The following is an 18963-nucleotide window of genomic DNA, read 5'->3' as shown; positions in this document are numbered from 1 at the left end:
TAATTTCAAAATTATAATAATTTGGAGAGAGTGGATTTACATTTTCCATTTGAAGGAAGGCTCCTGCCTTCTTTAGCACACACCTGTCTTTTCAAACCAAAATACTTGGGAAAAAGTTATACCCCTTCTTTTCTTAATGAAAGAATTTATGAAACACCATATAAACTTTTAACTCGGCTAAAACTAAGCAAAATCCCTGAAATGAATGATATTGGTATTAGGAAAACTGCTATGTATCTTACAGCTGTTGGTGTCATTGGCAACAGCGATGATTCCCATGGGCTGGTGCGGGATGTCGGAGCGGAGAACTTTGGTGTCTCCTCCCGTGTATTTGCTGGAACGCAGGATGGCTCTCCTCACTCCATCTGACCAGAAGATGTACTCGTCATATACAGCCAGGCTGAGGAATGTGCCTGGGCCAGACTTGACAATGACCTAAAATGCAAAAGTGCAGAAAAGAAACAGGAGTGGAAGTGCTATCACTGAATGAGAGGATTTTAAAGTGCAAACTGTGACTCCCGTCACGTTTAGGCAAAATACTTAATACTTTTATACCTGAAGCACCTGGGGAAATGAGATAACAGCACTTAAAATGTGTTAAAAGGATGCCACAGGCATCAAATCTCAGAAAACCAGGCATCTGTTCCTTAATTAAAAAAAAAAACACAGTTTATCTAAATGTGCCTGTAAAAATACCTACTCAACACTTTACCTGCTTAATAGCTCCAACAGAAGAGAGAAGAGATTCTTTCAGCATGGCTGAAAGTCTAAAAATTCAGTCTTTAGGAATCAAAGTGAACTGAAGAGCTTTAGAACTGAAGAGTGCTCACCACATTATCACATTAGAAACTTGAACCCTAGGCAATAAATGTTTCAGGTTTCCCCATTCAGAAAAAATTACAATCTCACCATAGTAATAATTAATTTAAAACCTAGAAGGAAAAATGAATTGAAGATCACTATATAGTAAGGTTTGAAAAAAATTTCTAGAAATACAATGAATTTGATTCTAATCAAAACTACGGCTCCTGTAAAATATTTGCATATGTTCTTTCTTTCCATATATCAGAATTAAAAATCTCACATTTACAGTTTCCCTTCTGAAGAATATGATGAATTGATATCAGTTTTTTAGTTGAAAGTTGAAATTTTCGCTGAAGAGAATTACTGGAAGGGGGTTAACATTTCTTTATTAGATAATGGACATAAATAATACACTTCCTATTTTTATTGAATTGTACTCTAGGTTTCTCTGTGAAAAAATAGTAATTTATGTATATTTATGAAATGAGAACAGTTCTCACCCAGGCTATGGGGAGAAAAAAATCCTGTGTCTAAGTGCTACTTATCATAGGGCAATTGGGATAAAACTAGAAAAATAATATCCTTTAACATATGTACTTAGATCACCACGGTTTTCCATCTGCTTTGTGTGCTTTATCCCCTTTCCCAGAGGGAGTTTATAACTGCGATGATATTTCACGGAAATCTCCATGAATCAGCAATCCTTTGTGTTTGCAAGGGGATGCTGTGTGACAGCTCTTCAAAAAATGCTGGGATGAGAATGGGGCAGTAATACTCAATCCCATATTTAATTATTAAATAGCTCATTGTGGGTGTGTAGGAAGTCTTTCTCCACATAACAAATGCACCTACTATAGAGGACATCCAAATTTCATTTTGTGAAACAAAAGCTCCCAATTTTGATACTGCAGCTATGCCTTGGAGAATAAGAAGGTGTCTCAGTTCTGCAGGATTCAATGCCAAGGGAGGCTCCAGGTTTGCTCCCACCTGTGCCAGTTCAGGGTATCTCAACAACCTGCTAACATAAATAATTCTAGTCCTGTGCACAGGAGCATTCCTGTCCATGTTTAAATTCACTTTCACAGACAGAATGTCAAAATTGCTTACATTAATCAGATAATTATAACAAATTCTGCTTCACTATGTATTTATGCATATTTTAAAGAGGGTTAGACAGCAAATCATTTTACCCAGTAAAGATTTTTTCCCCATGATAAATATCCCAAGAGGACAACTTTTCTCTACCCAACATTTTTCCAGAACAAAAAGTATTAAAAGATAAATGGGAATAAATTAATGGCAAAAGATTTCTTCTCTAATTGTGCACATTTCCAGTAAGACACTTTTCATAATACACTCTTAAAAGCTTGCGGTATTAATATTCAGGCATTTCAGCGGGAAAAAAATTTAAAATCATATATGTTTCTGAAAGATCTTTGTGAAATATGGGCATGCAGACTTTGCAGCCCCATGTTCTTCTCTGTGATAATGTGAAACTGTCCCAGTTGGAAAGATTTTATTGTTAAAACCAAGACTAAAGCAATGCCCTGCTCAGCTTTTTGTGCTGGGGAGCACTGTCCAAATTTATCTGAGATTGTAACAATAGAATGCAAATTCACTACAGAAGTGATCATAGCTGTTCAGCCTTGGGAGAGCTGAGATCCAAATAGAGTGCCACAAAACCAAACGTTTTTTCACTATTGCTCATTGTATTTAATTTCCTGGAGTCTCTGTATTATGTCACATCCAAGGACATTGGTTTTATTCAAGCAACCAGAATAAAGACTTCATATTTCTATCAGCTTTTGGCCACCTTTACAGCTCATTGAAATTCTAGCTTATATAATAATACTGAAAGTTGGGACAATTTTTTATTTCTATTTTTTTAAAGTCTAAATTGATACTAAAACATGCAACAACACAAGTACAATTTTAAAACTTTCAGGAATCTTGAAAGGACATCCCTACCATCTCTTCTACCTGCAAGAGTGGAAGTCAGACACATCCAAGACCACATCCCATGTTTTAATACTAACTGATACCAAACTTCAGTTACAGAAGATATTTCAAGCTCTAAGTAACAGACTAAAATTTTTCTCAGGTTTCTCTGTTTTTTTCATAAATGCACGGCCAAACCTAAAGCTTGCACTTCTGCTGTAGACTGAAGAGGATATCGATAAAATCTAATTGAATAAAACAGAAGTTGAACACCAACTGTGGAACTTCTTGAATTGCATTAATACAGAAATTCAACAGAATAAAAACAAACATCCTGGAAACTGAAAGTTACAATTACTGGCAGGTTGCAATTACATGAAGGTTATAATTACCAGAAATATCTCTAAACCCACATTGATTACAACAATCACATTTATAGGTCTTCAAACTTACAACTGAGAACAAAACATTCCTCCTCGATGTTAAGAAATAACATGTTAAAATTTCCTGTTTACAGGAAATTAACAATGTTTCTTGTTTTTCACGCATAAAATGTTACAAAATACTTCACATTGAAGAAGGAAAAATAAATCAAAGTAACTCATGATTTATTAGAAAAATAAGTCCAAAACTGGAAATTAGCTTTATTTGCTGAAGGCTCTCTTTCTGTGTTCATTAAAAAAATGTTGTATTTAAAGCACTAAGCAGCTAAAACCAGGTGTAGCCATAATATTAAATCCAAGTAAGGGCAGGAGAAAAGCCAGAAGGAAATGGGAAAGAATAATAATAAAAAAATGCCACTTCTGTTTTTTAAACCAGAACATTTGACAGAACAGACCAAACAAATGTTAAAAATCCATCCCCCCAAAAAAACTTTATATCTTCTATGTAAAAAGAAGGAACAATAGTAAAAAAAAAAAAAAAAAAAAGTCTTCCAAACTTGAAGGCGTATTCCTGAAAACAAATACTGATATTAAAATATCAGCTCAACACAAAAATCGATAAACCCTTACAATCCACTTTAAAGAGTGAGTTCAATATTGCTAAATGATTTTCTACTAATTCATTGCACTAGATTATTGTGGTGAGCAGAATGAAGAAAGAAGCTGCTATCGGGAAGGAAATTAATTACATTACCATTAGACTTTCATGTTCTGCTACCCAATTTCTACCCTTGTTAACCTAACTGCAACCAGAGAGCAATGAAGTAGAGGTAGTGGGGGAAAGGCTAATCTGTCTAAACAATTTTTGACAGGTGGTTGAGGACTGAAACACCCCAAAGAATCTGAGATCACCAGAAGAGCAGAACAATTATTAGTTGCATTGTTGTCACAGAAATCAAAGATCTCATCCAGCTGGACAGCACATGAGCAAAGTAAAACAAGTGCCCTGGAAATATTTTTCACTAGGTTAATAATAGAGTTAGCAGGCTGGATTCTGGCATTGCTTGTGTCAGTAACAATGAAGTAAAAATGATCTACAGCGTGATCAGCCACTCTGCTGAAGTGCTGCTAGGGGCCAAGCAGCCTGCTGGGCTTTTCCTTCTGCCATAACAATCCTCATCTAAGTAATGCAGGAAGAGTGAAGACCCAGATCAGTACTTTTGACAACAGAATCAGCTGATTATCCCACAACAGGTATTGGTGTAACACACCAGAGCTCCCAAAAACCTTCAGAAGAGCGTGCTGGACTCAGATCATTGTGTTCAGAAGTTTTTTGGCTTTTTTTTACTGCAATGGAGAAGAAAAGGTAAATTGTCAGAAAGCCAAACCAACAGGCAAGGTACTTGGAAAAATTGGAAGTTTCAATGTTCAACTGCTGAGAAAACTCAATGATCCTTTTCTTCTTGCTGCTGCAAAGTGAAAGCCAATGACCTGATTAAAAAAGGAGTATTTTAGTAAAGGTTTCTGTAACTAAGTGGCATCATGTCCTCCTTCATGTCTGTAACACCTATTGTGTTATACCTTATGCAAAGATGATGTTAAACTATTTAATCACAACCAACTAATTACCTTGTACTTAACTAATCACCTTGTACTTCTGTTTTGTGTTAATAAGTATATAGTCAGAGGCTGAAAACTTCAGATTCCATTTGGTTGGTTTGCCAAGTTTCTGATACAGTTATTGCATCTGAAAGCATTAGTGAGCTGTGGTCAATTTTTATAAAAGGAAAACAAAAGGCAAAAGGAAAAGCACATGCCTCTCCATGCTGACGGTACTTCAGTTCTGCTCTTACAAGATTGACTCTCCTATTTAATTCCGGAAAAAAAAATATCTAAAACAACTGGAACTACTGGATAAGATTCCAAAAAGCCAGGTAGTTTTCATTTAAGATTAAAAAAATTATATTTCAAAGTTCATATATTGCATATGAAGCACTTTTTAAAGTTAATAGTTATCAAAGTGAAATGATGCACACTCTTGTAGAGCTGGGAATTGAATACAAGCCAGAACATGCCCTTCATTCATTATATCTTGAACTTTGGGAGGTACAGAATCCCTGAAATGAAGATTTCATGAAATATGAGAAATGTAGTGCTAAAGATGTAACAAAACCACAAGCACAGATCAACTGCCTTCAGCACATTCCTAGCAAAAGATCTGCTTGAGTTGAAACTAAAAGAGTGTTCAAGGACCAAAATATATTATGATGAAAGACTAATGGAGAGCAGTTTAATATCTGAAAATAGTCTAGTTAGAATATATTAGAAATAAGATTTGAGTAACTCTCAAGCATTACACGAACGAAATTCTGAGCAAACAAAGCATTATTTGTATTTCAATAGAGTTAAAATTCTAATATACAACCAATACTAGGAGAAAATTAGGCAATTATTAATCTTTCTATAACAATTTCACTTTGAAGATGGTAATGAATGCAAACAAACATACAATGGGTATGGCACAGAATTTTTTGTTTTACTTACATATCTTTGTGATCCATCGTATTCACACCTCTCAATTTTTCCCAAGCTGCCATCTGAAAAGTAAAGTTTCTCTGCCCTGTGATCAATGGTGAGTCCATTTGGTGTCAGAATATCAGTGCTAATGATAACCTGGGCATTTTTGCCTGAGAGGGTGGATCTCATGATGCTTGGGAGCTGCTCATTCCAGTTAGTCCAAAACATTAAGCTGTATTAAAATCAAAATAACAAACAAAACCATAAGATACATTTTATAATTTAATTCTCTACTAAATGAGCAACAGAGAAAAAAAATGCCTTCATAAACAACTCTGAATGGCATCTATAAATAATTGTGATAAATAGTGAACAAGAAAATGCAATGGCCTATAAATAAATTATATATATAAATTATAGTAGTTTTGTAGTTCATTAATTTGTATAGAAGTACAATTCTTTTCTCTTACAGATCTGTTCAATCCTGATCTTGTCTCTGTAGTAATTTACCATTAGAGAGAGATACAAGCTGTGTAATGATATAAACTTAATTCAGCTAATGTGTGCATTAGTAATATTTAACAGTGAAATTAATCTGCAGCTTCTCCCGTGTTAGAGCTGTAATAGAGACCCAAGGACTGGTGTGCAGAGAGTTGATAATGGGAAGAAAAGGACTTTAATGTGCTCTACAGCAGGCTCAGTCAGCCCCTTGTTGCTGTTAACAGTGACAGAAAATGTTATGGACTGGGCTGCTGATGGAATTCTAATCCATGGACTCACAGAACCTGCCCCTCCTCTCACTGCAATCTCCGTCAGAGCTTTGGGGTTTATTGGTGGTACCTTGGTAATTGTATTTTACAGTGCAGCATAAATTCTTGATTGCATTAAGAGGACATGAAGTCACACATGGAAATATGCTCCACTATTCATACAGCTTTGTACATTCAGATAATACAAGTTAAAAATAGAATTTAATATGGCAGAAATGTTCCCCAACTTCCCCAAAAGACAGAGACTGTTACAAGAAGCAGAAAAAGCAGATAGCCTTTCTCCTAGAATTAACAGAGAAAATTTAAAGTACTTCAGATGTGTAAGACACTGAAGTAACAACAAAAATCCTCTCGCTAACACAGTATTTTGAGAGTGGCGGGAAGGAACTAAGTTAGACTTCTTTGTAGGATTTTTTCCATTGTTACTTATTTTTTTTAACTTTTTTTATTTCTTGCATAAATACATGGGCCTCTATGATATGCACAAGAAACTTAGACTTCTTTTTGTATATACCTAAAATAATTTTGGAATTTTTAAATTTAAGTAGTAAGAGTGATGAAGCTTTGTGAAGGCTGACCTAGAATAGTGGCTAGATGAAGTTAAAGAATAAAGTGGTTATTTATTATAAGGCCTCCATGGATGCACCTTGGGCAATACAAGAGCCCAGCCAGGGCTACACCCAAATGAACCAAAATGGTCACAAAATGGACGATCAGTCACAGGGTCTCTCACTTTTATAAATTTTGGCCCATTTGCATATTAGAGTTAATTATCCAATTACAGCTTTAGCCCATGCAGTCCCATCCTGCTTGTTTTTCTCTCTTCAGCCCACATTGTTTGTGCTCTTGGGCCTGAGATTTGGATCATTTGTCCTTGGTCCCCAGCTAGAGAAGGAATTGTTTTGTCTCTCTACTCTGTGAAGAGAGCTTGCTATCCCCTAATACTAAGTTCAGAACTACACACTAAAGCAGCATAGAATCTGAAAAATATAAAAGCTAAAACCTGAGGAATCAGTGACACGCCTGAGAAAATGACCATTCAATAATTCGCATTTAGCTTACTCTTAAGAAAAGCAGCTTGATATTTTTTACATTCCATGAAAATGAAATGATTATTTGATCTGAAGCATAAGAACATATAAAATATTGACTCTTACTTCTGCAACTTCTTTATAAGAGCAAGCCAACAAAAGATATCAACAATAAAACATGTTAATATTTGCCTCCTAAACAGAGAAATCTAACCAGCCTTCGTAGGGTTCAGCAATATTGGCTGACTGAAAGAAAGAAGTGTTGCTTGACACCAGGCAAGAATTAGGATTTGCAGGAGAGATGTAACACCTACTTTTGGCATTCATCCAGGGCCAGCACGTGGGGATGGTCGTCCTCGGCCATGGTGATGACGGCCTCGCGGTTGAACGCCCCGCGGCGCCGCTGGTCCACGCTGTGCCTGGTGATGGAGGACGTGGTGGAGCTGGTCCAGTACAGAGTGTCCCAAGCTCTGTGATAAGCCAGGCCCTCCACTGACCCAACATCTGCAAGATACAGGGACAGACAGAGCAAGTCAAACTCCTGCCAATGGGTTGGTTTTGTTTGTCCTCAGAGCTGAACCTGCAGACTCACAGGGTTTAGTTATTTTGGCTTATTATTATTTTTATAATTTCTTCTGTTTACTTTTATTGTAATCAAAATCTTATTTTCATAAATTTAAATTAAAACAACACAGAGGGCAAGACCACTTTAATAACACTTTTCTATATTTATTAATTCTAACAATCATCCCCAGATAACACTTTAGAAATAACAAACATCTATTCAAGACAATAATTATTTAGTCTCATCTTCAAATACCATTTAAACCAGGTCTTGGCATTTTTTCAACAGTTACTTGTATTATTTTGCACCATCTCTCAATGTATTTTGTAGCACTGACACGTTATACTAATAGGGATCAAAGTACCCTGTTGTTAACAACTGTATTGGCTTTTGCTAAACACCTGAAAATTACTGAAAAAATACCAACTCTGAAGGTCTTAGCATCAACATATAATTTTAATAAGCCATGACACCATGCTCATTCATTCAACACAAAAAACCGTGAGGAAAAAAATATTAATAAGCAACCTAAGCATATATATAATGCCATGAAAAGATAAATTGTACTTAATCCCAATATATAAAAGTGACAGACTGTGAGAAATAGGAATAATTATTTTCTACCACTATTTGTGAATTACTACAGAAATATGTATCTTGATAACTACACTTATTATTTTGCTAGAAACAAATATTTTTAGACCAGAAGGTTCATGCAGCTTATTAATGAGCTACAGAAGGCAAAAATCTAGAAATATCATTAGGATTATATTATGTTGGCCATTACAATTTGCATTCAGCTTGGTGAAAGATGTAATTTTTACTATGCAGTTCATATACACAGAACAAAAAGTCCCAACTTTTTGACTTTTTGGTTGATCACTTTGAAAGAGCAAACACTGAATCAAAATTTCGAGGCACATAAATCAAAATGATGAGGCCAATAATGATGTATTTGTTTTTTGTATTTTTATTATTAAAGCATTTGGCCATCTTCTGATGTCACATTTTGTGACATATCTGTGGAGAAGTAACAATGACTTGTATTCAAGAAACAACAGAAAAAATGAGATGGCACTCCTTAAAGGGAGAAGAATATGTGTAAAAATAGTTTGCCTACTTATGAAACAGAATTTATGAAAGAAACCCCATCTACCTTCAGCTCATCTACACGTAATTGAAAATAGTGAAATATAGTGAAGGTTTTAGAAATCACCAACTGAAATTCAAAGACAATCAGTTATCTCAAATATCATATAAGAGATTTCCATTAAATTTATACACTGAATCCAAATTCAAGACTACATACAATTCCCTAAACTAAACTAATGCAAATGCTCTTAAATACATGATTTAACTATTAGGTTTCCCTTCCCTGTGTGGAATCACAACTTGTTCTCAATAGTCCTCATGGGTCCCTTTCAACTCAGACATTCTGTGATTCTATTAAAAAATTACAGAGGTATTGACATTTTCTGACCAATTCTACACTGCATTTGTAAGGAACAAACCATCAAACCATTTATTACTCTTCATTTTTAAGATGACAGGAAAAAAAATCATTTTCCTGGTGTAACTTCTTGAATTTCTATCAATTTTAGATTTTTTGCCTGTCTGAATCTGTCATGAAATTTGAGAGCAAACTGATTACAGAACATAGTCCAAAACTCTTTTGTAGCAGACAAAAAATAATGATGGTCTTCCTGTCACAGCGAGATGCGATCAACTAAGACACAACTACAGGGATGAAAGTGCTCTTCAATACCAGATTTGTTGTTTTATGAGTAATTCCTGTGCTAAAGAGTGAAACTCAATTTTCCCAGGGGTATCAGAAAGCAAAGTTCCCCCTTCTTACATCATACTGCCGTTACATGTTTAGGCCTGTGAATAGTGAGAGAAGGAGGTTTCATTTCAAGTTACTGTTTACAAAATGGTAATTCCTAAATTTTTAGACAACAGCTACATGGGAAGTTATGGCATGTATGGAGACAAGTGAACATTTAGCACACAGATGAAAAATGTCTTAATAAATTATCTCAAATATAGAGTTTTGCAAAAAAAAGACCTCTGACATAGAACTTGTTTCATACATAACTGAAATAGGAAAACTCAGAGTAAAAAAATATGCTCTTACAAAAAAAAAAAAAAAGAAGGAACCAGAGTAATTAAATTGCTAAAAGACAAGAAAAAATAAGTAAAAAGAAAACTGACTTCTGCAGACACACACCAAATGCATTTTCCTAACTCCACCAAAAGCATTTTTTCTGAAGGATTTACACCAGGCACACTCTTTTATTTGCTAATAAACTTTTAGTTTTATCATGTTCTGTACTTACGGAATTGACAACTCAACCAATATAGAAGTGACTAATTTAATAGCTTTAGAAATCTATAAATAAGGTGGCTTTAAAGTCAAGGGCAATGATTTAGAGAGAGATACTTATGGAATTGACAATTCAACCAATATAGAAGTGACTCATTTAATAGCTTTAGAATCTATAAATAAGGTGGCTTTAAAGTCAAGGGCAATGATTTAGAGAGAGATTCAACTTTTAGATAAATACTTACAATGGATAACACAAGTAACTTTGTTCTTACTAGCATGTGGTGTGAGCTGGATATGCCAGCAGTGCATTTTTTTGGTAATTTATATGTTTCTAGATTAAATTTATTTGTTGTATGGCTTTTTGGGGTCTTTTGTTTATTTGTGTTTTTGTTTTGGCTTTCTTATTTGTTTGTTTAGTTGCTGATGAATCTCCAAATTCCTGTAAATCTTTTTATCAGTGATAAAACAGTGACCAAGGACAGATTTATCCTAGAAATGGTCCTCTAGACTTTAGGCTGTTCCTTAAAACCTTTCAGCAACTTTATATTTCCAAAGACAGGACACTGGAGAAGATTCCTAAGCAGTGTTATATTGTTACTGATTTGCATAGATATAATTTATATTTATTTATTTCATACTCCTTTAAAGAATATTCTAGAGCACATTATTCCTTAACTTTAATTTATCATTATATACTCAGTTACTAGAAAATACATCAGAAATATGTACTCATCCTCTCTGGTGCTACAGTTGGGGGATTTAGTCCCAAGGTTGAAAATTAGCAATTTGTTTACTCTAAGCTTCATATTTCTGCAGCATCATGTAATATTCTGAATTGGTAAAGCATAAAGAAACTGGAAATGAAAAGAATCCCATTTGTTTCACTGACATATTGAATTAAAACACTGATGGCATTAGATGCCTACAGCACTGATTAAATTTATTCTAGCCATGAAGCAACAGTTTATGATTTTCACATGAATAGCATACTTAAATGAAAAGAACATTAATACAATATGATATTAATATACAAATACTCACATTATTCACCTGCCACTGACGTTCTGAATTAAATCAGTAATGGGGTGTATAACTGATTAAATATCTACACAAGAGAATGCAACAGCCTATGATTTACAAAGGCAATGCCAGAGTGATCACATCATTACGTTGCCAAATGCTATCTATCACTTTTACTGAAGTTAACGAAGATAGATTGCATCCCACAGATGAGATGCAGCCTATAAATATTGCCAAGCTGATCTTCAGCTGACTTTCTCAGGGAACAGACAAGCAACAAATCAATAGCTGAAGAAGTCAGAATACGCTCCCTTATTAATGCAACGAGAATATAAAAATACTAAAGGGCAAAGCTTAAATTATCTAATAATAGTTGAGTTTGGTTATATATATATATAGATATACACACAAAGACACACTAGTTCTCCAGTTCCTAGATTTTTACCTCTTCTGTTTTAAAACCATCTAGAAAGTTTACAGTCAAAACTTTTCTAACTGCACCACTTCAATTACCTTGTTCCTTTAATTTCCTATTTCAACCAACTCCTTTTCTTTAACAATGATGTAAATCAAGGACAACTGTCAACATCATAATTTTTTTAACACTGAAAAGCCATCAAAGTAATAAAATTGAGCATAAACAGCACTTTGCTATCAGAACATTGGCCATGGCTTTAACGATCAGTATTCATTCTCTGGCTCAGTTTTGCAATTTCCTTTTCAGGATTCAGCCTGTGGATGGTTCCAGCAGGCTGCTCACAGGAGGGGGCCGTGGTTTCTGTCACTCTGTTTGTGCAGGATTATGGTGACAGGGAACAGGTGGTCACCGTTTGATCTGGGCTGAAAGCGAAGCCTTACAAGCAACAAGGCACCTGAAGGAAAGTGTTTATTTTCACATCTCTCACTGACTGCACAATCAGAACTTCACATAATTCCCACCCTCACTTTGCTCCTCAAGTAACAGAAAGCTTTTTGCTAAACAATAGTTCTAAGACAGAACTAAGTTCATCATAAACTGCAATAACCAATTATGACATCATTCTATTTAGCCTAAAAATATAATTTAGTTTCAGAGCAGATGTAAAGTCTGCTAAAATTATACCAAAAATGAGCAAATATCTGTACCATTTTTCTCTGTCTTGAAAAAAAAAATTCTGCTATAAGCTATCCCACATAAAATAGTTTTAAATGCAATAAGACAGCAGGAACAAAGGCTTTGGATTCTTCAAGGTAACAAGTAGCTTAAGTCCAAGACAATACAAACATCTCCATGGATGCGACCTTACTACTCAAATTTCCTGAGACAATATTGGAAAGAATGAACATTTGTTGGGAATGATATAAAGAAATAGAAGACCATTCTAAAAGGAGAAAAATCCCCCATTATTTGTTTTTTGTTTTGTTGTGGTTTTTTTTTGTGGAAAGTGTAATACTGATATCTCATATCTAGCAAAACATTTGGTGCCTGCCAAAACCAACAGCTTTTTGACAAAATCTATATCTACCTCCAATTATTTCTTTCCAGACAATGGATATAGCCCTTCCACAAATCTTCCCTGATTACTTACCAAGGAAAATCACAAGAGAGATGCAAACCTGCAATAATCTGTGTTTTGTTATCTGAGATATAACTTACTCCTTTAATAAATCTGGGGATTGTCTTAGGGTCAGCAGGAATAATGGAGCAAAGGACAACAAAAACTTAAGAAAAAGCAGGGAACTCAACCATTTAAGTAGCCAATACTATTTTGTATAGCTGGAACCCTCCAAGAATATTTCAACAAATCATTACTAGTTAGCAAGTGTTATGATATCATAACTTCAATTTAGTTAAATGTATCCATATAAAAGAAGTTTTACAAGCAGAAAGAGATCTGAAATGGCAAGCTAACACATAAAGATGGAAATGTTTTACTAGATTATTAAAAATATCAACAATTTTCATGGAAGAAATGTTTTCCTAATTATAGGAGCTCACATTATCTTTTTATGCATTACATGTGCACTCTAAAAAAAACCCAAAACTCTTCACCCTTACCACCTTCAGAACAATATCACAACAATCCTAATAAGCTTTCAAATAAATGTGTATAATCATATACTTTTATTGTTGCTGTTGAAAAAGAGCTACTTAAGGCATTAATGACAGAATAGCCTAACTAGTAAATCCTCATTATCTAATAATATTTGCTAGATCACATTACTGTTTAGGAAAAAACCAATACAATTAAAGGGATGTTCCTCTGCAGCTTTTCCCTGACAATTCACCAAACACAGTTTTACCTTTTATGCAACTAACTCACATCTTCTGACAGAAAAAAATAGCAAATGTGTACATCAATATAAATTTAAGGGCAATGTTTAAAGTTGAATAAGTCATAAACATTCTTAATTCTTCATGAATAATCTCAAGTGCAATATGCAGGAACACCTTTCCTCACTAATGAGGCTGGGAATGCTCAGGACATACCAAACTAAGAGATCAGTGTGAGAACGCTCCCATCCTGAATATATTTCAGAGCTTCACACCAGGAACACCTAAACAAAGCATGACAAGTGCAGGAATACACATTTCTAAAATTTAATTTTAAAAAGATTAATATAAAATGAGTAAACTTCATCTACCTAGAACAGAAACTCACAGATTTTACCCACTGATTTTAGTCTAGTGGAAGGTATCCCTGCCCTGGCAGTGTCTTGGAACAACATGATTTTAAAGGTCCCTTCCAACCAAAACATCCTGTGGTTGTCTGATTCTCTAATATGCAGCAACATACATAAAAAAATTACATTGACAAACAACTCACTTTGTTTTCCTCTAACAATGTTGGCATTGTAATAACAAATATTATATTTTACTATTTAAATATCCTAGACTTAACAACAGCCTCTCACTTTCACTCCTTTAAAAAGTGAAAAATCACTGGACCTCTATTCTAACACACACAGTTATCATGAATCCCATTCATTTATGAAACAAAAAATGGAAATATTCAAGTATTTATTTTTAACAGATTAAAAAGTTCTTTTCTGGAGAAGAAAGCTCCAAAACTAAAGGGATCTCACACAATGTACAAAATGTAATGCTCTGTAAGAGAAATGGGAACATAAATGCCTTTTTGACAGTTAAATTGGACCCATTTAGTTGGGAAGAACAGTAGCACACATTGGAACATCTTTAAAAGAGTCAGACTGTAAAAAGCCTTAAAATACATCACAGGATCTGACACTTTATGTTAGCAGTGAAAAGATTTTTGTGTTCCTCGGGCATGAAGGCCTCAGGTTCAAAACAGGAGCGTTTTTTTCACAAAACATTTCCTTTTTGTGCTGTGAAAGACACTACATTGGCAAAATGTCTCAGTGCCATTGTTTACAGAGGCAGGAGAAAAAACAGCTCACTGAGTGTATCTCATCTTAATACTTTTCCCCCTTTCTCATTTGATTTTTTTGTTTGTCCTTGCCTCCACCTTTTTTCTGTAATTTTTAACTTGTTCATTGGTCTTCTGTCTACTGTTGTACCACTGTATAAACCTGTTGGAACACTGCACTGCTTTTCTAGATACACTGAGACAGGCTTTGGTTCGTGAATATATTACTTCAAACTTCTCCCTGTGATAAATAAATAAATAATTAATGCCACTAATGGACTAGAAACTGAAGCTTTAACTTCTAAAAAGGTTGCTTGGTATAAACATAAGCTTTGAAGATCGTTTCTTCAAGAAACAAGAACAAGGTTCTTGTTTTGAAAAAGTGGAAATAAGAAAGATTAACCTGATAAAGTTACTTAGGAAAAAAAAAAAAAAAAAAAAAAAGAGAAACCACTGCTGATTGACCAAAGGAGAGTTTAAAGATATGAAAGAATCTCCTCAAAAAAAACATTGCACAAAAATAAAAGTGTTAGGGCATGGCACTGTGCATATCCTGGACTGGTTTATTGTTGTTTTTGTCTTTGTTTCTTCCTGCTGAAGACAGGACCCCACCAGGTACAGGAATCTTGGTGAGTTTGGAATCTGTTTTTAGTGAACCGGAACAAGTTAGATAAAGTTGTTTAGACGCTGTAAATCTACTTTCCCTGAGCTGAAAACGTGTTAGCTAATGGGTTGTTTATGAGTTGCAAATCTGTTCAGTGAGGTGAAAATTTGTCAGATAATGGCTTGTTTATGAATTCTAAATCAATATTCAGTGAGTCGGAACTATGTTAGATAATAGCTTGCGTATGGGTTGTAAATCTGTTTTCAGTGAACTGGAAACATGTTAGATAATGGGTTGTTTCTGGGTAGTAAATCTGTTCTCAGTGAGCTAAAAACATGCTAGATAATGGGTTGCTCGTGAGTTGTAAATCTGTTTTTAGTGAGCTGGAAACCTGTTTTACAAAGAGCTCTATGAGTCTTAAGTGTTTTTAGTGAGCAGAAAAGTTCATGGATCTGTTAGATTTGAGTGGCACATCTGATTTCAAGGAGGGAGAGATCCATCTGATAATAGATACTTTATGAGCAGATTTACATTCAGGGAATAAAACTCTGGGACAACAGTGCCTTGGATGTATCATACCCTATTTTCTCTATTAATGTTAATTACTGAGTAAAGGTTTGCACTATTTGTAGACTTCAACTTAATGAAGCAGAAGAAGTGTAGAACTGATATAACCACACTAGGTATTTCCAGTGGGGTTTTAAATCCCTTCCTAATACAGGAAAACTTCCTACAGATGTATTCTAATAATTTTGGAGGAAAAATAGCAAAAATCAGTATCAAATACGTAACTTTTCAATACTTAAATGGAACATTATTACTATAATCTCTCAGCAGGATTCCATTTAATAATTTCTAGATCACATATTCTTAATATGGAAATAAAAAAAATTTAGAATTTTTCATCTTGCAGTGAATGGAATTTCTGGTGTCAACCAATCTTAGCACTGCTTTTCTCCTTATAGGTGGAGATTGAACAAATACCTCCACTATATCAAGCAGCTTCATGAACTGTCTGCTGTTTACAGTGAGAGAAAAGTCACGTGCAGACTGTGGGATGGAAGGCTACAAAAATAACAGCTGAAAAAGAATGATTCAACATAAACTGAAGAGGTTTAAAACACATGAAAGAGAGCAATAAACATATTAATGTACTTTATGTCCTTTCTCACTTACAAAGAAGAATTTCTACAGAAGTATTTATACGAAATGTCATAGTTCACATGTTCACCCCAAGCATGCACAGTGAAGGCTTTTACAAGGATAAAAAATTTCATCTGACATTCAATTACTCAGAGTGCTGACTCTGCTAATGAAAAATGAAATCTGGCATATTAAGCTACAAGTAGAAACACTTCCTTACAATTTCTTAAAACTATAACTCCCAGCTGTGCTTTATGGAATGTCTTTAGCTCTTGTAGAGCAACCTATAATGAACTAATGAGGAATACTTTATTGTTCTTTTAAAAACCAATTTCTATCTGCATTAGTCCTTCACCAGTATTTATTTCTCCTCTTTGTCTGTTTCAAATGTTGAAAGTTCCATTGGCTTTTCATATAATACTCTTAATCTCTTCTTATAAAAAAAGAGTTGAAATGGTGCTTCCATGTCATCACTGCATGCTTCTGTCTCTCGTGCAGCTAAGCTCAACTCTGAATCCCTGGGTGCTTTTCTGGGAGCGGAAGGAACATCCTGACAACATTGCTTAGTTTATCTTCAACATATCTCAATACAAATGTCATAAATTCCTCTAAGATATCCACACATAGATAGAAAATCAATGGAAAAAATCCTCAACACCTTGTATCATATAAAATCACAGAATGGTTAGTCCACATCTTAAGAAACAAATGCTACATAGTACATAGGACATTTTAGAAAACAATTACTGAAATTGCAGCCTTCAAATAAACCAGACAGTATTGAAAAAGGAAAAGAGAACAAATAAATTACGTATCTGCATCTGATAAGTGACTACAGATGAATGTGTTTTGTTGCATATTTTAGAAAAAACTCAATAGAGTAGAAATGAAAGAGAGCAGTTTTTACAATTAGCACTTTAGTCATACACATTTATGCATGTTTAGCATTAAGGATGTATTCCGTACGTATTCACATTCAGATTTTCCTCAAATTCAAATTTTCCCATGCTAAACCTGGTACCTTCCTACATAGGAATCGTATTACAGTTGTGTCAGACTTGATTGATAAATATTTTATTGCCAGATATTGAGAATTTATTGATACCTCAGATGTAAAATATGGTTTGTCTAATCTTGAAGACTTTTGTGAAGATGCTGGCAGAAATTTCTTGATAATAGTGCCAAGCTTCAAGTCTCAAAGGCTAGAAACAGGTCATATTTAATGAAATTTCTCCTACTACTGTGGTGAATGAAGGCATAATAAACATTAGGAGTGAATAAATACATTGTCAAGTAAGCTTTTATTAAAACCAAACAGTTCTGTAGGTTGGAATTTGCCTCTGATTATCAATGAGCACAAATCCCTTTCTTGGGATTCACTTCAAGAAGGGCGAATCAACTGAGCAAACCAAGGTCTTAATATTTTATACTGAGAAATGGCCATAACAGAGAATTCACCCTCACTAACTAGAAAAATAAACCAAAAAGTTTATTTCCAAGCAATTCACAGTGAGGTTTTATTTCAAGAGTAAAGATCCTAAAATCACAGTAAAATAAATTAAGCATTGTCACCATCACTACTATTTTCTAGTAACAGGCTTCACACCTCATAAGCCCATTTTAAAACAAATTATTTTGAAGTGGTTAACGTTTAAATGTATCTTACAGGGGTAAAACATAATAAATAATTATGGTAACATTTCATTGATTTTTTTTTAGTCAATAAAGCCAAGTGATCACCAACTTTGCACTCAAGTTTATTGAAATAAAACCGGAATTTTGGGAAATATGTTTGGGTTTTTTTTTTTTTTTTACTTACTTTCAATTAGCACTTTTCTGCCAGCCCAGTTGTCTTTAATAACTTGGATGTTTCCATAGTGGGCATCACTGAAGAAGATGCGATTGGTGCCCCTTCCCTTCAGGCTGTAGTCGAAGGCCAGCGCTATCACATTTTTGAAGTACTCTGGGTTTTCGTAGGGTCTCACTGGAGAATTCAGGTTGGTCTCATCTGAAAGGTGGATGCTTTTTAATATTGTCCTTCCCGAGTAGAGCAGGTAGCCCTCGTGCCTGAGGCAGCTGACCCCATCCTCTGCCAGGTACCCGTGAGCGCAGGCACAAGTTCTCCGCGCGTTGCCGCGGTAAAGGCAGAGCTGGTGGCATCCGCCGTTGTTCTTGGCACAGATGTTGGTACCTGGGAAAAAGCATAATAAATCCTGTCTGTTATAAGTAAAAATATACTTTGTTAACTTAAACAGAAACGAATTTTTATGTGTTCTGGGAATTCTCCTCTTAAAAATTATTTGGGCTATGTTCACAAGGAAAACAAAAGGCCAAAAGAGCAAATAATGCAACTTTAACCACACTGAAAGATAATTTTAAAGAATAAAATCAATAAGTATTGTATAATTTATGTCCTTTTCAATTCACAACAGCACATATTTTATTAATAGAAAAAGATAAAATGGGCTATTCCTCAAAAACCAGCTGAAGACGT

General features: G+C 34.6%; 1 protein-coding gene across 1 annotated transcript in view; it reads right to left on the bottom strand.

Moving 5' to 3' along the window:
* LRP1B (LDL receptor related protein 1B) overlaps positions 1-18963 on the bottom strand; it is a 288470-nt gene that overhangs the window by 115468 nt on the left and 154039 nt on the right. Inside the window, exons 38-41 of the mRNA XM_041473230.1 lie at positions 18289-18660; positions 7758-7947; positions 5670-5874; positions 243-435 (exon numbers count right to left, since the gene is read on the bottom strand). Coding sequence (XP_041329164.1) covers positions 243-435; positions 5670-5874; positions 7758-7947; positions 18289-18660 — 960 coding nt within the window. The remainder of the gene's footprint in view (positions 1-242; positions 436-5669; positions 5875-7757; positions 7948-18288; positions 18661-18963) is intronic.

Source organism: Pyrgilauda ruficollis, unplaced genomic scaffold (genome assembly GCF_017590135.1).
Source record: "Pyrgilauda ruficollis isolate IOZ18807 unplaced genomic scaffold, ASM1759013v1 scaffold3, whole genome shotgun sequence".
Lineage (NCBI taxonomy): Eukaryota > Metazoa > Chordata > Aves > Passeriformes > Passeridae > Pyrgilauda > Pyrgilauda ruficollis.
Note: the sequence above shows the minus strand (reverse complement) of the source record. Positions and strands in the feature narration are given on the sequence as shown.